Raw genomic sequence first — 23,213 nt, forward strand, 5'->3', positions numbered from 1 at the left:
AAATGCTGCTTCACTTGAAAGGAGTGTTTGGGTCCTTGGACGGTGAGGAGAGAGGAAGTGAAGGGGCAGGTGTTGCATCTTTTGCGTGGGCATGGGGTGGTGCCATAGGAGGGGGTTGAGGAGTAGGGGGTGATGGAGGAGTGGACCAGGGTGTCCCTGAGGGATCGATCCCTACGGAATGCCGATAGGGGGGGGTGAAGGGAGGATGTGTTTGGTGGTGGTAGTATCATGCTGGAGTTGGCGTAAATGGCGGAGGATGATCCTTTGAATGCGGAGGCTGGTGGGGTGATAAGTGAGGACAAGGGGGACCCTATCATGTTTCTGGGAGGGAGGAGAAGGCGTGAGGGCGGATGCGCGGGAGATGGGGTGGACACGGTTGAGGGCCCTGTCAACGATCGTGGGTGGAAAACCTCGGTTAAGGAAGAAGGAGGACATGTCAGAGGAACTGTTTTTGAAGATAGCATCATCGGAACAGATGCGACGGAGGCGAAGGAACTGAGAGAATGGGATGGAGTCCTTACAGGAAGCGGGGTGTGAGGAGCTGTAGTCGAGATAGCTGTGGGAGTCAGTGGGTTTGTAATGGATATTGGTGGACAGTCTATCACCAGAGATTGAGACAGAGAGGTCAAGGAAGGGAAGGGAAGTGTCAGAGATGGACCACATGAAAATGATGGAGGGGTGGAGACTGGAAGCAAAATTAATAAATTTTTCCAAGTCCTGACGAGAGCATGAAGCGGCACCGAAGTAATCATCGATGTACCGGAGAAAGAGTTGTGGAAGGGGGCCGGAGTAGGACTGGAACAAGGAATGTTCCACATACCCCATAAAGTGCCTGTCTCTTTATGGGGTATGTGGAACATTCCTTGTTCCAGTCCTACTCCAGCCCCCTTCCACAACTCTTTCTCCAGTACATCGATGATTACTTCGGTGCCGCTTCATGCTCTCGTCGGGACTTGGAAAAATTTATTAATTTTGCTTCCAATCTCCACCCCTGCATCATTTTCACGTGGTCCATCTCTGACACTTCCCTTCCCTTCCTTGACCTCTCTGTCTCAATCTCTGGTGATAGACTGTCCACCAATATCCATTACAAACCCACCGACTCCCACAGCTATCTCGACTACAGCTCCTCACACCCCGCTTCCTGTAAGGACTCCATCCCATTCTCTCAGTTCCTTCGCCTCCGTCGCATCTGTTCCGATGATGCTACCTTCAAAAACAGTTCCTCTGACATGTCCTCCTTCTTCCTTAACCGAGGTTTTCCACCCACGGTCGTTGACAGGGCCCTCAACCGTGTCCACCCCATCTCCCGCACATCCGCCCTCACGCCTTCTCCTCCCTCCCAGAAACATGATAGGGTCCCCCTTGTCCTCACTTATCACCCCACCAGCCTCCACATTCAAAGGATCATCCTCCGCCATTTCCGCCAACTCCAGCATGATGCCACCACCAAACACATCTTCCCTTCACCCCCCTTATCGGCATTCCGTAGGGATCGCTCCCTCCGGGACACCCTGGTCCACTCCTCCATCACCCCCTACTCCTCAACCCCCTCCTATGGCACCACCCCATGCCCACGCAAAAGATGCAACACCTGCCCCTTCACTTCCTCTCTCCTCACCGTCCAAGGACCCAAACACTCCTTTCAAGTGAAGCAGCATTTCACTTGCATTTCCCCCAACTTAGTCTACTGCATTCGTTGCTCCCAATGTAGTCTCCTCTACATTGGAGAGACCAAACGTAAACTGGGCGACCGCTTTGCAGAACACCTGTGGTCTGTCCGCAAGAATGACCCAAACCTCCCTGTCGCTTGCCATTTTAACTCTCCACCCTGCTCTCTTGCCCACATGTCTGTCCTTGGTTTGCTGCATTGTTCCAGTGAAGCCCAACGCAAACTGGAGGAACAACACCTCATCTTCCGACTAGGCACTTTACAGTCTTCCGGACTGAATATTGAATTCAACAACTTTAGGTCGTGAGCTCCCTCCCCCATTCCCACCCCCTTTCTGTTTCCCCCTTCCTTTTTTTCCAATAAATTATAAAGATTTTCCTTTTCCCACCTATTTCCATTATTTAAAAAAAAAAACCCCACTAGAGCTATACCTTGAGTGCCCTACCATCCATTCTTAATTAGCACATTCGTTTAGATAATATCACCAACTTTAACTTTAACACCTATGTGTTCTATTGTACTATTGTCGTTGACATCTTTTGATGATCTGCTTCTATCACTGCTTGTTTGTCCCTACAACCACACCCCCCCCCCACCTCTCTCTCTCTCTATCTCTCCGCCCCCCCACACACACACCTTAAATCAACTTATATTTCAACTCTTTCTTGGACTCGAACTCAAGTTCTGTCGAAGGGTCATGAGGACTCGAAACGTCAACTCTTTTCTTCTCTGCCGATGCTGCCAGACCTGCTGAGTTTTTCCAGGTAATTCTGTTTTTGTTTCAGCTCATATTCTTCTGCATTCCAGAAAATATAGGCCCAGTTTACTCAATCTCTCCTCATAGGAGAGAAAAAGCATTGGACAAGCCAAAAGCGTTTTTACAGAATTAAGCAACATTCTAAAAGCTGCTGGAGCCTTGTAACGAGAATCTGTCTACTAAAATGTCATGTCTGGTCAGGAATGAATTCTGGATGTGAGGCTTGGAGCGTTGAGAAAGAGGGAGAAAAGAAAGTCAACAACTTCGAAATGTGATGTTTACGAAGGATCCTAAGGGTAAGCTTGGTGGAGAAGGGCACTGATGAAGAAGCACTGAATGGGACCGGAAGAACAAGGGAACTCTTAAATAATATCAAAAAAAAGGCAAATGGAGCTTTTCGGTCATGTTTCCTGTGCCAAAACACCATCGGAAGGACTAGTGGAAGGAGGGCAAGAGGCTGGTAGTGAAGGAAGCAGCTAGGGAACATTAAAGACTGGCTTAACTGGAACTCTAACAGCAAGATCATCCCACTGTTGTGATGATTGGAAAGTCTGGAAGACCATTGTCACCTACACCACTGGACATGATACTTAGAAGACTTCAGCTCCTCATAGGACACTCCTCTGTCAGGTGCCTTGGGATGTTTTACTATGGTAGAGACACTATGTAAATGCAAGTTCTTGAGGAGGGCATATCATGACATTTGAACTTTATAATCTTTAAGAAAAACTCATTGATAAATTTGTTTGTTTCCCAGTAGAAAAGAAGGACAAATGTCTAATCAGCTGTGCCTGGGAACTGAAACGAAGCATTTCAAACAAAGGTCACAATCATCCTATTCAGGGAATGCTTTGAGGAGAACCAATTCCACCCTCCACCCCCATTTGGATTGTCATGCTATCAAGCTTCATTCTGTGCTTAAAAACAGAGCTATGGCTGTACTGTAAATCTAAACCCATCATTCTTGAGAGCAAGCCTGCTCAATGCAGTGTGGGTGACCTCGAATTTGTGTAATGCAGATATATAATTAGATGGTTTGATTGAATAGCAGCTTTATTAATCTTTGAGTCCCCCATTACAGGGAACTTTCAAAGAGTGCAGTCAGGAGTTGGCAGCGTTGTCCTAATACTGAGTCATGTGTAATCGATGGTCCCTCACTAAACCAGTCACAAAGAACAGCTACATAAAAACACAAAGAACATTCTGACAGGGCTGCGTACTGGATAATATAATTGGAATGGAAATATTTATTTATTTGATGTATCTTAACAATATCTTCCTTATCCAGCGAATGGTGAGAACGTGGAATTAGCTACCACAAGGCATACTGTTCCCATTGTTGGAAAGATCGAGAACCGGAGGGCACAGCTTTAAGCTAATTGGCAAAAGGAGCAATGAAGATACGAGGAAAAACTTTTTCACACAGTGAGTGGTCACGTTCGGGAATACACTGCCCAAGAGTGTGGTGGAGGCAGATTCAATCGAGGCTTTCAAGAGAGAATTAGACAGCTGTCTGAAAAGGAAGAATGTGCAGGGTTACGAGGAGAAAGTGGGTGTAACGATATTGCTCATTTGGAGAGCTGGCATTGGCACAACTGGCCAAATGGCCTCTTACTGTGCTGTAACATTCCTGTGACTGTGATGGGCCAAACTGTTGACTCCTGTACCTATTTCTTATAATGATGAATTCTTATGAATCCTTCATACCCCTGCCTAGAACAACATCGAACAATGTTTGCCTTCTCTTGTTAGCCCTTCTTTTATTTGGTCATTCTTGTCTTTCACGCCATACAGACCTTCCCTTTTGTTCCTTTCTCCCTTTCATTCCTTTCCCTAGCCTGGCGCTGGGCACAATAGGTCATATGCTTTGCATCTAACCAACGATGTGATTTCCCAAGATGCACAAACTTTTGTTCTGCTAGACCTTTATAAGAATGCTTTATTCACGCAGTGACTGTTTAGGATCAGGAATGCACTGCCTGGGAGCACGGTGGCGGAGGCAGGTTCATTTGAGGAAAGGGTTTGAAAGACAGTCGGTTCAGGACAAATTAAACATAAAAAAGGCACAAATTAAAAATGACCAAATTAGCAACAGCAGGGGAGTCAGGTTGGATATTCTACTTGCATGGAGGAGGCCAGTAGCGTGGGCTAAATTCACATGAATAAGCTTCAAGAAGGTTTCGATAAACAGAAGGGCTTGAGAGTTATGGTAATAGACAGGGTCACCATTTCAAAATAAGGAACGCCCACTTAAAATGGAGATGAGGTGAGCCTTTGGAACTCTCTTGCTGAAAAGGTGGTGGAAGCAGACTCTTTGAATATTTTTAAGGCAGAGGTGGAGAGATTCTTGGTAAGCAAGGGAGTGATAGTAGGGGAGATGCAGATTTCAGGTTACTATCAGATATGCCATGATCTTATTAAATGGCGGAGCAGGCTCGAGGGGTCGAATGGCCTGCTTCTGCTCCTTGTTTGTATGTTCGTAGGCTTGCGCTCAACCATATTATTGCGTTGTTGGGTTGGAGTAGTTTCAATGATATCCAAAAGACTGCTGGCCTTAAACGCTCCAACATTTATTTTAACCTATTTACAGATTATGGAGAACATGCTTACAAACTTCTGACCATGTTTACTTTGCTTTTCACTTTCACTTCAGACTGTCCCAGAGACACACATCACATGAGAATATGTCATTCCCTTCCATGACATCACAGACTATTACAGTTAACCCTTTGTAGGACTTTTTTTTTATTCGTTCATGGGGATGTGGGCTTCTCTGGTTGGACCAGCATTTATTTCCCATCCCTAATTGCCCCTTGAGAAGGTGGTGGTGAGCTGCCTTCTTGAACCGCTGCAGTCCCTGTGGTGTAGGTACACCCTCAGTGCTGTTAGGGAGAGAGTTCCAGAATTAGTCTAACATATTCCATTATACTACATCACCTATCCATCAGGAAAGTCAAGCTATGGCTCTCGGCCCTAAAGAATTGAGGGTAAACATCAGCAGCATGATACTGATGTAACTATGATGGAATATCACATGATTAACTAACTGAGCTGTAGTGGGAAGCAGGAGTACAATCTTGTGTAGAATACTGAGATGTACATCAATCTGTAAATAAACAAGAATGGTTTTTTACAAATAACAGTCTATGGCATCATTCTTAGTGTAACAGGCAAACCTTAAAGAAACCTCGAGTAGGCCCCAAACCCAAGGCAATACAGTCCCTTTTATACTGTCTTATATGAACGACGTAGATTGGAATGCACAGACCAGACACAGGCCATTCGGCCCAACTGGTCCATCCTGGTGTTTATGTTCCGCACGAGCCTCCTCCTAACCTATTTCATCTAACCTTGAGGTGAGATAGGTTACAGGGTACGATGGGAAAGGGGAGTGAGTGGGAGCAATTGGATAGCTCTATCAAAGAGCTGGTAAAGGCCAAATGACAATGCTGTACCATTCTATGATTCTGTGATTCTAACCCACTTGTCATATCTTCTATTCCTTTCTCTGTGATGTGTTTAACTCACTTGTCCTTAAAAACATCCTTGCTATTCACCTTAATTCATAGACTCATAGAAATGATGCCGCACAGAAGGAGGTCATTCAGCCCATCACGGCTATGCCAACTCTCTGCAAGAGCAATTCACCTAGTCCCACTCCCCTGCCTTCTGCAAATTTTCCTCTTCAGATAATGAACCACTTCTCTTTGGAATGACGCAGTTGAATCTGCCTCCACTGCACTCTCAGGCAGCGTATTCCAGAGTACGCTACTCACTGTATGAAAAAGATTTTCCTCTTGTCACCATTGCTTCTTTTGCCCAATCACTATAAACATCCTGGGGGTTACCAGAAACTGAACTGGATTAGCTGTATAAATACTGTGGCTACAAGAGCGGGTCAGAGGCCGGGAATTCTGTGGTGAGTAAATCACCTCCTGACTCCCCAAAGCCTGTCCACCATCTACAAGGCATAAGTCAGGAGTGTGATGGAATACTCTCCAATTGCCTGGGTGAGTGCAGCTCCTACAACACTGAAGAAGCTGGACACCGTCCAGGGCAAAGCAGCCCACTTGATTGGCACCACATCCACAAACATTCACCTGGCATGGCAGCAGTGTGTACCATCTACAAGATGCACTACAGGAACTTAACAAGTCCCCTTAGACAGCACCTTCCAAACCCATGACCTCTACCACCTAGAAAGACAAGGGCAGCAGATACATGGAAACACCATCACCTGGAAGTTCCCCTCCAAGCCACTTACCCTCCTGGCTTGGACATATATCGCCGTTGCCTCACTGTCGCTGGGTCAAAATCCTAGAACTCCCTCCCTAACAGAACTGTGGGTGTACCTACACCACATGGACTGCAGCAGTTCAAGAAGGCTACCTCCTGAAGGGCAATTAGGGATGGGCAATAAATGCTGGCCCAGCCTCAAACACCCAGATCCCATGAGTGAAGTAAAAAAATCACCTTAAACCTGGTTCTTGATCCTTCCACCAATGCGAACAGTTTCTCCCTATCTACTCTGTCCAGATCCCTCATGATTTTGAACACCTCTGTCAAATCTCCTCTCAACCTTCTCTTCTCCAAGGAAAACAGTCTCAGCTTCTCTAATCTATCCAGGTAACTGAGGTCCCTCATCCGTGGAACCATTCTCGTGAGTCTTTTCTGCACTCTCTCCAACGCCTCCACATCCTTCCCAAAGTGTTGTGCAATACTTCAGTTGCGGTCGAACCAGTGTTTGATACAAGCTTAACATAATTTCCTTGTTTTCATACTTTATGCCCCTACTTATAGCTCTATCCCTGCCTCAGTTCATAAGCTGCTGAAGCCTTTGTTGCCACTAGCCTTGACTATTCCAAAGCTTTCCTGATCATCCTCCCACCTTCTACCTTCCATAAAACTTGAGCTCATCCAAACTCTGTTGCCTGAATCCTAACTCACACCAAGACTGCATCACCCAGCACCCACTGTACATGCAGACCTAGAAGGCTCCCGGTCCAGTCATGGCCTCAATTTTAAAATTCTCATCCTTGGGCGGAATCATCCCGGATTTGCACAAAGTGCGGTAGCAGGCGTGAAGAAAGTCATTTTACCCATTGGTCCGCAATGGCAGTTTCCATTCTCCCCATTCCTCTATTACCTATTCCTCGCACGCCGACATGTAAAATGACACGTGGTGACATCGGGCGAGTGTCCTGACCTCGCCGCACGCCATCACGATATTTAGGGGCCCTTTAAACTTCCTGTGCATGGCACAATCTCTGTGCATGATGTCCCAGCCTAAACTCCTGATTGGGCGCGGAGCTCCCCCTCCTCGCACTGCTAATTGGCGACCTTTCCACCGGACGGCCTCTAATTGGCTGTCCAACCGTTTGATTCGCCAAGATAAGACGGTGGGGGCGGGAGCGAGCGGACCTCTCACTGACCGTTCCATCTCACTCACCCTGCCAGAAGCCGTAGATTCCAGCCCGGAGCCACTGCTGTAATGTAGGGAATCCGAGCAGTTACTTTGCACACAACAAAGTTCCCAACTGGCAATGGGGTAATGACCAGTTAATGGGTTTCATTGATTATATATTGCTCAGGACAACTGCTCTTCGTTACAATAGCACAATGGAATTTTTAGCATTCATCTGAGAACACAGATGGAGCCCCAGTTTAATGTCTCACTCAAAAGGCAGCACCAGAAATGTCAGCCTAGATTTCGCACTTAAGTGGAGTGGGACTCAAACTCACAAACTTCTGACCCAATGAGCCACAGCCAATGTGCAATTGTCTATAAAGTCATAAGCAGACTGCTGGGAATTTCAATACCCTCTGTACTCACCAGAGTTTAAGAGAATGAGAGGTGATCTCATTGAAACATATAACATTGTGACAGGGATGGACAGACTGGATGCAGGGATGATATTTCCTCTGGCTGGGGGGGGTCTAGAACAAGGGGTCACAGTCTCAGGATACGGGGCAGACCATTTAGGACTGAGATGAGGAGAAACCTCTTCACTCAGAGGCTGGTGAACCTGTGGAATTCTCTACCACAGGAGGCTGTGGGGGCCAAGTCACTGAATATATTTAAGAAGGAAGTAGATGGTTTCTGGACCCTAAAGTCATCCAGGGGTATGGGGAGAGGGCGGGAGTGTGGCATTGAGATGGGTGATCAGCCATGGCGGGGCAGACTCGAGGGGCCGAATGGTCAAGCGGTTGGACAACCAATTAGCAGCTGCCCGGTGGAAAGGTCACCGTTTAACATTCCAAGGCCGGGGGAGGGGGGGGCGCTCTGCGCCCAATCAGGAGTTTCGGCTGGGACATCATGCAGCACAGAGGTTATGCCATGCACAAGAAGTTTAAAGGGCCCCTGTTCTCTTAATATCTCCTCATTTTTTTACAGCAGGCGCAAAAAGCTGAATGAATGAAGTCCGAAAACACACAAACGCTACCACCTGCGCCAGCAGACTCTGCTGCTACAAGTAGCCACGGTCCGGGTGGCAAAGCCTTTGCGCCTGTCTTTGTGCTATCTTGCCTTAGCTGCTGTCAAACTCTCCCAAACCTTTTCCTGTCCAGGTCCAAAAGGTTCAGCGGACAACAAAATATTGCAGACAACTGAATGAGAATGATAGGGGATCTCACTGAAACGTATAAAATTCTGACAGGACTGGACAGACTGGATACAGGGATGATGTTCCCTCTGGCGGGGCGGGGGGCGGGGGGGGGTGGGTCTAGAACAAGGGCTCAAAGTCTCAGGATACGGAGTAGACCATTTAGGACTGAGGTGAGGAGAAACTTCTTCACCCAGAGGGTGGTGAACCTGTGGAATTCTCTACCACAGGAGGCTGTGGGGGCCAAGTCACTGAATATATTTAAGAAGGAAATAGATGATTTCTGGACCCTAAAGTTGTCAAGGGGTTTGGGGAGAGGGCGGGAGTACGGTGTTGAGATAGAGGATCAGCCACAATCATATTGAATGGCAGAGCAGGCTCGAAGGGCTGAACGACCTACTCCTGCCCCTATTTTCTATGTTCCTATGATCAAAATACTAAGCAGCAAAGCAGGACTGATCCACTATAGACCTGGCTGTAGGTTCCCAAACATTGAAAATTCTTTCTGATGGGCTGTGATGGGAATATCTGTATTTGTTGGGCTCTCTCCAATTCTTTTTCTGGCTGCCTGTATTGTGTAACTGTATGTACTTTTAGCACTGACACACATCATGCTATATTTCTCCATTTTAAGTGGCTGCCCACTTATGGCCTGAATCTGTTTTGTTCAGTTTATACATCACTAGTTGCCTTTATTTTGTTTGCGGATCCTTGATCTTTGCCAGTGTGCAGAGAGATCACTCATCGCTTCTCTGCACACCACCCCCCCCCCCACCCCCCACCGTCACAACAGATTCAGATGTAAGCATAATCGAGAGAAAGTGGATAAACAAGGGCTGAGAGATGCAAGGTCATTTCAAGTATATTTCTGGCCAGTGGGAAAGTGAATGTTAACATTGTCCTTTTACTTTTAACCCCCTTGTCCCCGATCAGTTTTCTTCCTTCTGCTCCTGACTTTGCTGCCATGAATCACCTGCAACTCAGAGTAGCACCTCTCCCACCTGTTGAGTTAGGGGGAGGTGGTGGCATTGTGCTTATGTCACTGAATTACTAATCCAGAGGCCCAGGCAAATGATCTGGGGACATGGGCTCAGATCCCACCACATCAGCAGGTGGAATTTAAGTTGTTTTTAATTTGTTCATGGGATGTGGGCATCGCTGGCTAGTACAGCATTTATTGTCCTTGAGAAGGTGGTGCTGAGCTGCCTTCTTGAACCGCTGCAGTCCATGTGGTGTAGGTCCACCCACGGTGCTGTTAGAGAGCAAGTTCCAGCGTTTTGACCTAGAGACAGTGAAGGAACGGTGATATTTCCAAATGAGGATGGTGAGTGACTTAGAGGGGAACTTCCAGACCGTGGTGTTCCCTTGTGTCTGCTGCCCTTGTCCTTCTAGATGGTAGTGGTCCTGGGTTTGGAAGGTTCTGTCTAAGGAGCCTTGGTGAATTCCTGCAGTGAATCCTGTAAATGGTACACACACTGCTGCCACTGAGCATGGGTGGTGGAGGGAGTGAATATTTGTCGGTGGGGTGCCAATCAAGGGGGCTGCTTTGTCCTGGATGGTATCAAGCTTCTTGAGTGTTGTGGGAGCTGCACTCATCCAGACAAATGGGGAGTATTCCATCACACTCCTGACTTGTGCCTTGTAGATGGTGGACAGGCTTTGGGGAGTCAGGAGGTGAGTTACTCGTTGCAGGATTCCTAGCCTCTGCCCTGCTCTTGTAGCCACAGTATTTATATGCCTGGCCCAGTTCAGTTTCTGGTCAATTGTAACCCACAGGATGTTGAAATTCAACTAATAAATTTGGAATGTGACCATGAAAACAGTCATTGATTGTTGTAAAAATCCATCTGGTTCACTAATGTCCTTTAGGGAAAGAAATCTGCTGTCCTTACCTGGTCTGGCCTACATGTGACCCTAGATACTCAGCAATGCGCGACTTATAACCGTCCTCTTAAATGGTCAGTTCATGGGTAATTGGGGATGGGCAACACATCCTGGCTTTGCCAGCGATACCAAGTCCCATGAGAGAATAAATTAAAAATGAGGTTGTGGATTCAGGTCCCTCTCCAAATGGATGGATTTTGCCATTTGCATTGAGGTTCCAATGTCAGGAGGAAAAGTGTGTTGCTAGTGTCATATATTCTCAGGCTTGTTTTATATTTTATATATCTCAGAGCAATGCAGAGATGACAGTAGTTTCTAAGTGTGCAACAGGTTTATTTACAAGAGTGTTAAAATATCTCTGCAATCACAAAATGTCTGCACTCATGCTTACTGTTCAGTTTCTAGTTGCTTCTGTGGTGTCTGTTTACTTTGCTCTGAATCCACATCCAGGCTTAACGAATCAAACACGCTGAACATAGATCAGTTACAAGACTCACATAGTCAAACACAGAACAATTGAACACTACAGCCAACATGTTTGGAACAATTAAGTGGCTGCTGCCTGGGATGCTGTCCTCTTAAGGATGGTGACCTGCCTCCAGGAGCTAACAGGCCAATCAGAGGGCCAGCAACGCAACAGCGCCACCAGGTTGGGTGGCAGTATTGACGCAGGCAGGAAACCTGAGGCCTAGAACAGGGGCAAAAAAAAAATCAAAGGGAGGGGAAACCCCTCTGGGGACACTGTTGGCATTGCCGAGACTGCTTTTCCTGCCTACGTGTCCCGGCCCAATACTTATCCCTCAACCATCGCCATTAAAACAGGTGATCTGGCAATTATCACGTTGCTGTTTGTGGGATCTTGCTGTGCGCAAATTGGCTGCCCCACTCCCTACCTCATAACGGCGGCCACACCTCAAAAGTACAACACTGGCCATGAAGGATGTTCTGCAGTCACGAAAGGAGCTATATAAATGCAAGTTGACGGGTACAGCCACAAGCAGCCAAGAAGGATGGTCACTTGGGTAAGATATCAAGAAGGGAATGTCAGGCAGGCCATTCCAGCAAGAGAGCATTACGATTGAGTTCAATCTTCCTGCTACCTGGCATCCAACACCTGGACTGCAGCAGTGCAAGAAGGCAGCTCACCACCACCACCCTCTCAAGGGCAATTAGGGATGGGCAATAAATGCTGGCCCAGCCAGCGATGCCCATGAAGGAGTAAAAACATCCCAAGCTTTCCGGCTGGGAAAGCCGGATGCCAGGGTGGAGCACAGGTTCTAGAACACAGCTCCAGCTGAGGACCATTCACGTGACACAAGCCGGGGATGCAGATCCGAAGCCTCTGTAGCTCAATACTCCAAGGGCAGAATTTCACGGCCACTCCTATCAGTGGAATTTTCCGGTCCTGCCCCCCCAACCCCCGCAAAGGGGGCTGTAAAATCCATCCCAAGATGTGGTGTGGTGCCGCATTGGATCACTACTTTTCTATCCATCCCACTTCTTAAGTGTGATGTGGGTATTGCTGGCAAGGCCAGCATTTTATGCCCAATGCAGCTTGCCAGACCATTTCAGAGGGCAGTTAAGAGTCCCTGAAGGACATCAGTGAGCCAGTTGGGTTTATTACAACAACCAGTGATAGTTGTCATGGTCACCATTCATCGAATTTAAATTTCCCAACAGCCGCTGTGTTGGGATTTGAACCCACATCCCCAGGGCATTACCCTGGGCCTCTAGGTTACAAATCCAGCAACATTACCATTACACCATCATCCAAAATGACGGTGGAAGCAGATTCAACAGTAACTTTCAATAGGAAATTGGGTGAAGACTTCAAAGGGGGGAAGTTTCATGGGGCAGGGGAGTGGGACTGATTGGGGAATTCGTTCACAAAGAGCTGCTTCAGACACAGTGGGCTGAATGGCCTCCTTCAAGATTTTACTGTATTGACTGGAAAGGGTTTTTGGATATCCTGAGGTGGCACTTGGCACCATGAATCTTCCTGTCTTATTTGAGTGGCTGTTGCCAATTGCCAATAACCTCCTCCTCCTCCTCCAGGAATCATGTCCTAAGAGGGTGGCCATGGACTTCCATTGGAAAGCTCACCACTCCCACCAGGGGCTGGCGTGAAACTGCTTTGCATCCGGTTAATGGGATGCAGATGAAGGCCAGACTGGAATTGTCCCCCACCTCCGATTATTCGCGTAGCCAGTGGGATATCATGCCTGTCCGGAACGTGTCCATACCAATGTGGTGTGGATATGTCGGGGCTCACTTGGAGAAAGGCCTTGCAGAGGTCAGAAGATGGAGGCCTCCAGCGACCAGTGACCCTGGAACACCACATACAGCACAGGGTGGGTGGAACATCAACCGTGGGGGTCTTCTAGCTGCAGGTAGACAGTGGCATGAGGTGCTGATGGGCAGCGATGGTCTGTGCTGTGGGGAGATTAGACGGGGAGGAGCGGAATGAAGAGGCGGGGTGGGTGTGGAGGCCTAGAGAGGGGGGGAAGGGGAGGTTGGGGCTGGTAGGGGAAATGGAGAGATGCTGCAGGGATCGTGGAATAGGTGAGCTGGTACAGAGCAGAACAGTGGGGAGAGACTTGGTGGAGTGTGGGCCGGGGATTGGTTGGGGGGGGTGGGGGGGTGTGTGGATGGGCATGGGGGTGTGCAGGTGTGAATGGATATGGGGGGTGCAGGTGTGAATGGACATGGGGGGTGTGCAGGTGTGAATGGACATGGGGGTGTGCAGGTGTGAATGGACATGGGGGGGTGTGTGCAGGTGTGAATGGACATGGGGGTGTGCAGGTGTGAATGGACATGGGGGGTGTGTGCAGGTGTGAATGGACATGGGGGTGTGCAGGTGTGAATGGACATGGGGGGTGTGTGCAGGTGTGAATGGACATGGGGGTGTGCAGGTGTGAATGGACATGGGGTGTGCAGGTGTGAATAGGCATGGGGTGTGCAGGTGTGAATAGGCATGGGGTGTGCAGGTGTGAATAGGCATGGGGTGTGCAGGTGTGAATGGACATGGGGGTTGTGTGCAGGTGTGAATGGACATGGGGGTGTGTGCAGGTGTGAATGGACATGGGGGTGTGCAGGTGTGAATGGGCATGGGGTGTGCAGGTGTGAATAGGCATGGGGTGTGCAGGTGTGAATGGACATGGGGGGTGTGCAGGTGTGAATGGACATGGGGGTTGTGTGCAGGTGTGAATGGACATGGGGGTGTGCAGGTGTGAATGGACATGGGGTGTGCAGGTGTGAATAGGCATGGGGGGTGTGTGCAGGTGTGAATGGACATGGGGGTTGTGTGCAGGTGTGAATGGACATGGGGGTGTGCAGGTGTGAATGGACATGGGGGTTGTGTGCAGGTGTGAATGGACGTGGGGTGTGCAGGTGTGAATAGGCATGGGGGGTGTGTGCAGGTGTGAATGGACATGGGGGTGTGCAGGTGTGAATGGACATGGGGGTGTGCAGGTGTGAATGGACGTGGGGTGTGCAGGTGTGAATGGACATGGGGGTGTGCAGGTGTGAATGGACATGGGGGTGTGCAGGTGTGAATGGACGTGGGGTGTGCAGGTGTGAATAGGCATGGGGGGTGTGTGCAGGTGTGAATGGACATGGGGTGTGCAGGTGTGAATAGGCATGGGGGGTGTGTGCAGGTGTGAATGGACATGGGGGTGTGTGCAGGTGTGAATGGGCATGGGGTGTGCAGGTGTGAATGGACATGGGGGGGTGCAGGTGTGAATGGACGTGGGGTGTGCAGGTGTGAATAGGCATGGGGGGTGTGTGCAGGTGTGAATGGACATGGGGTGTGCAGGTGTGAATAGGCATGGGGTGTGCAGGTGTGAATGGACATGGGGGTGTGTGCAGGTGTGAATGGGCATGGGGTGTGCAGGTGTGAATAGGCATGGGGTGTGCAGGTGTGAATGGACATGGGGGTGTGTGCAGGTGTGAATGGGCATGGGGGGTGTGTGCAGGTGTGAATGGACATGGGGTGTGCAGGTGTGAATGGGCATGGGGTGTGCAGGTGTGAATGGACATGGGGGGGTGCAGGTGTGAATGGACGTGGGGTGTGCAGGTGTGAATAGGCATGGGGTGTGCAGGTGTGAATGGACATGGGGGTGTGTGCGGGTGTGAATGGGCATGGGGGGTGTGCAGGTGTGAATGGACATGGGGGTGTGCAGGTGTGAATGGACATGGGGGGGTGCAGGTGTGAATGGACGTGGGGTGTGCAGGTGTGAATAGGCATGGGGTGTGCAGGTGTGAATGGACATGGGGGTGTGCAGGTGTGAATAGGCATGGGGTGTGCAGGTGTGAATGGACATGGGGGTGTGTGCAGGTGTGAATGGACATGGGGGGGAAGAGGGGGAAGGGGTTGAGAGGCAGGAGTTCATGGTGTCGATGAATCAATCCTTGTGGGGGGGGAAACTGAGGGAATTGTTGATAGGAAGGGATAGTGAGGGTTAAAGGAGGCATTGGAAGCCAGTGGGATGGGGGACTGAAGGTCCCGTGATAATGAGTAAAGGGGCACTGAGGGCTGTTGGAGGGGATATGGAAGTAAATGTGGGTTCTGGAGGGTAGGCAGGATGGGGGGGTGGGGGGGATGCATGTTTATTGTAACGGGGGTGGGCTCCTCGAGAAAGAAGGGGACGCGCATGGGGTGAAAGGTGATGGGGGCCCGGGCGAAGGGTAACTGTGGGTAGGTCAAATGTTACATCTCGGGGGTGGGGGTGGGTGGGGTCAATATTATGAAAGGGAGAGTGTGGGTCAGGGTGGGAGGGGTAAAGGTATTGGATTGGTTATCGAATGCTGCACACACCATGGCTGCTCGCAGCCATCCAGAGCCTCCTGGTGGAGATCTCGAGATACTGCATGAGAGTTGGGTCAGCGGGGGTGGGCAGAGTGACAGGTCATTGTAACTAGGCAACTGAAGGGGGACCGCTGCATGTAGTACTTGCAATGCTAGGGCACCGGGACAGGTGACCATGTGAAGGGCAAAGGCTCAGTGTGTGTGTCGGGGGGAGGCTTCCTGCTCATGACTCAATAAGGCCATGAACTCCACTGCGCTGAGCAGCACATCGAGGGAAGTGTTGCTGAATCTGGGGGGCCGGAGCTCCCTGTGATCGATGGGCCATCTCCTCCTTCGCTGGTGGCTAAGTTGATGTGCGGGTGCCTTTTACATATGGTGCCCGGGTATGTGCCATCCAGCCAGCCTTGTCACACAAGACATCAGGAAACCCCTGACTGTATAATTAATGGGCCCAGCACTGTGATATTCAGTGTGAATCCCTACTGGCCTCTATAGCAGGAAACAATGCCGCTTCCCACCCCTCCCCCCCACCCCACCGATACAGAATTAGGCCCGGAATGGAAAATTCCACCTATAGCCTTTGACACAGAGAAAAATCCCACTGAGCCAGCTGACCCCGGAAGGGTGGGCAACAACAACAACTTCGATTTATATAGCGTCTTTAAAAGTAATAGAACGTCCAAAGGTACCTCACAGGAACCTTAGGAAAACAAAAAAATGACACAGAGCTACATAAGGGAGACAATTGGATCAGACAGCTAAAGCTTGGTCAAAGAGGCAGATTTTAAGGAGAGCTTTAAAGGAGGAGAATGATAGCCAGGTGGGGAAGTTTAGGGAGGGAATTCCAGAGCTTAGGGCCCAGGCCATTGAATGTACGGCCACCAATCGTGGAACGATTAAATTCAAGGATTCTCCAGAGGCCAGAATCCGAGGAGTGCAGTGATCTCGGAGGGGTTGTGGGGCTGGAGGAGATTACAAGAGATAGGGAAGGGGGGAGGGTGAGATCGTGAAGGGATTTGAAAACATGGATGAGAATTTTAAAATCAAGCTGTTGCTTAACCGGGAACCCATGTAGGTCAGCCAGCGAGCGCAGGAGCGATGAGAAAAATGGACTATTGTCTGAAAAGAAAGAATGTGCAGGGTTACGGGGAGAAGGTGGAGGAGCTGGTGCAGACAGGGTGGGCTGAATGGCCTCCTTCTGCACTGTGACAATTCTGTGATCAGTTATGGGACTTGGTGCCAGTTAAGGCAAATGCAGCAGAGTTATCAATAACCTCAAGCTTACAGAGGATAGAATGTGGGGGACCAGCCAGGAGTGCGTTGGAATAGTCGAGTATAGAGGCAATGAGGTTACGAACGAAGGCATGACCTTCCAGACAAATCTCTCCCCGACCAACTCCAACTGCAAAACCAGGGAGGCATTAACAACAGAAAAGCTACTGACCGAGAATCTAGTTGTACTGAATAAATGTTACCACCAGAGGGCAGGCTACAGCCACCTATAGCTGACGGCTCCCTGAGCTTTCAAAGCTGCCCTTAACTAACGTCTGATCCTTTCAGCTTCTTTCAGTTGTTTTCTGTTGTACTTACACAATTACACAAGTACGTTTCTACAATCCTGTTTATAATGTTAATCGGGGTCAGGTGAACCTCAGATTGAAGGTTCCTCAACTTGCCCTCCCTGTGAGTTCTGGCTGGGGTGGATTTGGGACCAGCTCCCTTGTCCTGCCCATGACAGAGTTGGTGCTGTGGGTTGGCTTTGCACCCTCCAGATGTGCTACAGCTGTATAGGCTCCTAAATCGCTAGAACAGGAGTTCAGATCCCGCCATTACAGTCTGAGAGTTTGGATTCAGTTTTTAAACCTCTGCGAATAAAAGCTGATGCTGCAAGGCTAGTAATCCAGAGACCCATCTATTGCTCCGGAGACGTGGGTTCAAATCCCACCACGGCAGCTGGTGGAATTTTAAATCCTGTTATTAAATCTGGAAGTGAAAGCGAGCCTCAGTTACGGTGACCGTGAAGCTACCATCAATTGCCCTAAAAACTCATCTGGTTCACTCAAAACAAAAACAGCAACAGAAACACCTGGAAAAACTCAGCAGGTCTGGCAGCATCGGCGGAGAAGAGCACATTCTCCTCCACCGATGCTGCCAGACCTGCTGAGTTTTTCCAGGTGTTTCTGTTTCTGTTTTGGTTTTGGTTTTCCAGCATCTGCAGTTTTCTGCTTTTACCTCTGGTTCACTCATGTCCCTTTGGGGAAGGAAATCTGCCATCCTTACCCGGTCTGGCCTACATGTGACTCCAGACCCACAGCAATGGGGTTGACTCTGAAGTGGCCGAGCAAGCCACTCAGTTCAAAAGGCAATTAGGGACGGGCAACAAATGCTGGCCTTGCCAGCGATGCCCACATCCCATGAAAGAATAAAGAAAAATGTGGGGATTGGTGTTCCACCAGGGATACTTGATGCTGGGACCACAGTTGTCCGTCATTTACAAAAACAATTTGAATCTACAGAAACATCAAATTAATCTAACAACTCCTGGATACCAGTTTCCCTGTAGATCCTTTTCCAATCTCAGTCTTGCCTTTCAGAACAATCGGATTACTTTCAGTCCCCTGATCTCACCACACCCAGCCCTGCAAACCTTTCTTTTCAAATATTTCTCCGATTTCCTTTTTGAAAATTATTTGGAAAATTTTGAAAATCTGCTTCCAACACCCTTTGAGGCAACCCATTCTAAATCTGCTGCATAAAATCTTTCCTCCTCATCTCTCACTCTGGTTCTTTAGCCAATTATTTTAAAACTGTGTCCTTTGGTTACTGACCGCCCCCCCACCCCCACTTCCCCCATCGGTGCCAGTGGAAACAGTTTCTCTTCCAGTTCTCCACTGAAAGCCTTCTTAATTTTGAACACCTCGATTAAATAATCGTTGAAAAGAGAGACATGTTGCCGAAGCTTTTCATCTTGCACTCACCAGGACACAAATGCAAGAATGCCAAATTTCAAACAATCACAACAATTTATACTACAGGAGAAAAGGGTGCTGACTGGTTGGCAAATTGACCCTGATTGGATGAGGCGTTGCCATGGAGGTATAAATGGGGAACTATAGGCTCCCCAAGCTCCCGCGTTATTTAAAAAAGGCACATGGCTTGAACATATTCCTTTTGTTTGCACAGCACAGATCCCTGTATATGAAAGTATGTCACTTCTAACCAGCATCAATAAGCCACTGTATGAACATGACTGATTATCTAACGGATCGCAACACCATTAACTCTCCCCTTGGCCTTTCTTTGTTCTCAGGAGAGTAATCCCAGCTTCTCCAGTCTCAGGTCTGGTACCATTCTAGTCAACCATCTCTGCACCCTCTCCAAAGCCTTCACATCTTTCCTAAAATGCGGTATCCAGAATTTGACACAATACTCCAACTGAGGCCCAACCAGTGAGGTATCAAGTTTTAACATAGCTTCCCATTAGGGGAAAACTACTTGAATAAATAGAAGGCGTCTCACAGCCAGAAGAAACAGGACAAAAAAGAAACAACTGCAAGTCCGCATGGCTGAGAGTCAATGTTCTCTTCTTTCCCCTGGAGATATGAGCGAGAGGTCATTTGGTACTCACGTGAATGGGAAAGTAGTCCCGAAAGTGGCCCCACAATCTCAAGTTGCGGAGGAAGTGAGACCTGCGGCCTCCTTGGTACGGCGTGTTGCGGTCCCAGAACCACCATGTTGCGTACAGCACGGGTATGAACCAGAAGCATGTGAAGAGGAGGATGATGAAGAGCGCAATGCAGCACTGAGCTGGGGAATAAAGAAAGGAACCCGACAGTCACACTTATGCCCAAGGAACCCCGAAATTAACCCCACTTAATTGAAATTACCGATGGTGCAGGCCATGAGTGAGTGACAAGCACTAGAAACGATGGTGACAATACTGGGAGTAAACCTTCAGAAACATGAAGGTCCTGTAGCTCAGTAGGTAGAGCCCCTGCTTCTAAGCCTGAAGCTCTGGGTTGAGGCTGTCTTCAAGGACTTCTTGGCCTTGGAAGGAACGTTCATGACAGGTTTCGCAGAGGTTGATAATCAGCCTTCCAATCCCTACCTGTTAGCATATGTAGCTGAGAGCTAAAATGCATTGCAACAAGCAATGAGGAAGACAGTGTGTTGGCCTTTATTGGATCTGAGTACAGGAGTAAAGATGCTTTGCTGCAGTTGTATAGAGCATGGGGGAGCCTGTACCTGGAGTATTGTGTACATTTTTGGTCTCCTTACCTAAGGACGGGCATTCTTGTCGCAGAGGGAGTGCAGTAAGGTTCACTAGGCTGATCCCTGGGATGGCGGGATTGTCTTGTGTGGAGAAACTGAGGAAACTGGGCCTGTATTCTCTAGAGTTTAGAAGAATAAGAGGCAAAACTCTTACAGGGCTCAACAGGGTAGATGCAGGATGTTTCCCCTGGCTGAGGGAGTGGAGAGAGCCGGGAGGAGGGGTTGGTCTAGAACCAGCAGACACAGTCTCAGAATTAAGAGGTAGGCCATTTAGGACCGAGGTAAGGAGGAACTTCTTCACTCAGTGAGTGGTGAATCTTTGGAACTCTCTACCCCCGAGTTCTGTGGATGTTCAGTCACTGAGCATGTTCAAGACAGAGATGGATAGATTTCTAGACATTAAAAACATCAAGGGGTTATGGGGATAGTGCAGGAAAGTGGTGTTGAGCTGAAAGATCGGCCATGATCTAGTTGAGTAGCAGAGTAGACTCGAGGGGCTAAATGAGCCACTCCTGTTCCTGTTGACAATGTTCCAACACTTCAACACTATTTCTCAAAGGAGGAAAAAAACGTGTGTGAAGATATCAAACAAGCAAACCATCAGAAACTTGTTCCCTAATGCCGCCTGTAGGAAGGTGTGTAAGAATGTGTATTCATACACATGTCTAGGAGCATGCATGTGTCGCTATGCCATTTACGACATAAAGATCAACAAGTCACATTCATTCGGTACCTTAATTTGACCCCACAATTGGTTCAAGCCTCAAAATCCCAAAGAATGATTCTTAAAGTGCATTCACTGCTGTTAGTTTACTGATCCAAATTACACACAGCAAGATTCCACAAATGGCAGGTGGGCTAAATGGCCAGCTAATCTGCTTTTTTCTAATATAATATGAAATAAGAACAGAAGATGCTGTCAAAACTCAGCAAGTCTGGCAGCGTCAGTAACAAGAGTTAACGTTTTGTGTCCGTATGACTCTACGTCGGAGCTGTGTATCCCAAGTATTTTGATTTTATCTTACTGTTTTTTTCAAATGTTGGTTTAGGGACAAATTGGTCAGGAGTCCAGGAGGATTCTTTTACCAATAGTACTGTCGAATCTTTAACACCCCCCTTAATGGGGAGAAGGGACCTTGGTTTAGCGCTGCATCCAAAAGGTGGCCTCTTCAACAATGCAGCACTCCCCCAATATAACACTAAAGTGTCAACCTGGATGACGTGCTCAAGGCCTGGAGTGGGACTTGAAGCCCCAGACAACTAACAGGGGCAAGAGATGTATCAACAAGTCAGTAATTCAGTCCGGTGCTGAATGGTTACAGGTTTTAGCATGAAGTTCAATGAGACCCACCTTGCAAAGTGACCACCAAAAGTATCAGAGCTCTGTGCTGGGAGAAAATCTGTGTGCGTTTAAATTAATAATGTCCTTCATCACTTGGATCTGGGTTTAAATTTAGCCACTTCCTGAGGCTGAACAAGACAGTTTACAACCTTGGAATCATATTTGACCCTGAGCTGAGCTGCTGACCTGACCACATATTCTCTCCATCACTAAGACCGTCGTCTATCTCAGTGAAACATTGCCCCCTGCTCAGCCCTGCCTCAGCTCGCCAGTGGCTGAAACCCTCATCTGTGCCTTTGTTCTCTCTGGACTTGATTCCTGGCTGGCACCCCCCCCATCTTCCACCCTCCATAGACTTCAACTCATCCAAAACTCTGCCACCTGTACACTGACTCACTCTAAGTCCAGCCCACCCGTCACCCCTGGGCTCACTTGGCCTAAATTGGCTCCCAGTCTAGCACCACCTCAGTTTTAAAATTCTTATCCTTGTTTTCAAATCTGGCCTTGTCCATCCCTAGTTCTGTAATCCCCCTCCCCCCCACCGAGCCCCACAACACTTTGAGATTTCTGTGCTCTGGTCTCTTGAGGGTCCCGATTTCCATCGCCCCACAGTTGGCTGTCTAGGCCCTAAGCTCTGGAATTAAACCTCTATCTTTCCTCCTTTACCATGCTTCTTAAAGCCTTAAGCCTTGATCAAGCATCAGGTCATCTGCCCTAAAGCCCCCTCTGTGACTCTGTGCGAAAATTAGTTTTGTAATCACACATCTAAATTGTCTTGGGATGCTTTTCTAGGTGCTGCGTAAATGCAAGTTGTTGTTGTTGGATTGATGGAAAAAATCTGCATCAAAGGCAATAGAGCAAAGATGGATAAATGGACTTAAGGTGCAGACTCCTGACTCCTCTTTATGAAACCAAGTTGGTGTGCATGCGCCCCACAGCTGACTCACATGCCCCGAATATATCTGGGCTTTCACATGCTGCTGTTTGTGGGAAGTTGCTGTGTATAAATTGGCTGCCATGTTGTTTTGCATTGCAGCTGTGACTATACTTCAATAAGGCACTTACTTAATTGGCTGCTTGGGAGTACCCTGAGGCTGCAAAAGGCGTTATATAAATGCATGCCCGTCTCTTCCTTTACTCAATTTATTGACAATTAGCAATCAGGTAACACGAACTCAAAAATTTCAAACTGAAGCCATACTTCAAAACAATCTTGGTAAAGCCCGAAACCGACTCTTTAACCGGGATTTCATGAAATGGTTGGTTGTGTGGAAGTGACTAAAGTGCATTATTTTTGAGGTGTGGCAGTCTAACAAACCTGGGTTGCGTTTGCCATTTATGTGATCCTTACGAATGCCACACTTAAGGCAGTACACACACTGCCAGTTCGGTGTGGATCTGGAGCGGGTTTCGTTATTTTTGAGTTTTCATCTCCAGATGAGGCGCAGGACATCACTGCAAGAGTTTGAACTGGCAGGCGAGAAGCTACAGGCACCGAGCGGTGCAGTTAACCACAGGCTTAAGGGGAGAGACATTAAGAGGTACAGAAGCTAAGAATCACTTACCAAGAACAAGGAAGGAGAAGACCCACAGTATGACAACCGCTGTCTGTACACGACGGCGCCATGGTATTCTTAATGGGGCAAAATTGATGCGCATCCTGAAACCCCCAAGGAGTTTATTTCAATGCAAGAGATCCAATAAGGAAATCAATGAGACTGAGTCAGACTTGAGTACAAAGTCTTCTTGCAAAGAATGCACTTTAAACAAGGCTTGTTACATGTTGCAAAAGAGCCACAATAGATTGAGTTTTTATATTGTTATGTAGAGGGGGAGGGGCAGAGCCAAAAGTTAAAACAGTTTGTCTAGCCCACTGA

The 23,213-nt window shown here is 48.3% G+C and overlaps 1 protein-coding gene across 1 annotated transcript in view; it reads right to left on the minus strand.

Annotated features, from left to right (window-relative positions):
• Positions 1–22,995, minus strand: part of LOC121284280 (2-acylglycerol O-acyltransferase 2-A-like) — a 52,504-nt gene extending 29,509 nt beyond the window's left edge. Inside the window, exons 1-2 of the mRNA XM_041199631.1 lie at positions 22,902–22,995; positions 19,351–19,529 (exon numbers count right to left, since the gene is read on the minus strand). Coding sequence (XP_041055565.1) covers positions 19,351–19,529; positions 22,902–22,995 — 273 coding nt within the window. The remainder of the gene's footprint in view (positions 1–19,350; positions 19,530–22,901) is intronic.
• Between the last annotated feature and the right edge of the window lie 218 nt (positions 22,996–23,213).

This window comes from Carcharodon carcharias, chromosome 11, assembly GCF_017639515.1.
Source record: "Carcharodon carcharias isolate sCarCar2 chromosome 11, sCarCar2.pri, whole genome shotgun sequence".
NCBI classification, from domain to species: Eukaryota; Metazoa; Chordata; class Chondrichthyes; order Lamniformes; family Lamnidae; genus Carcharodon; species Carcharodon carcharias.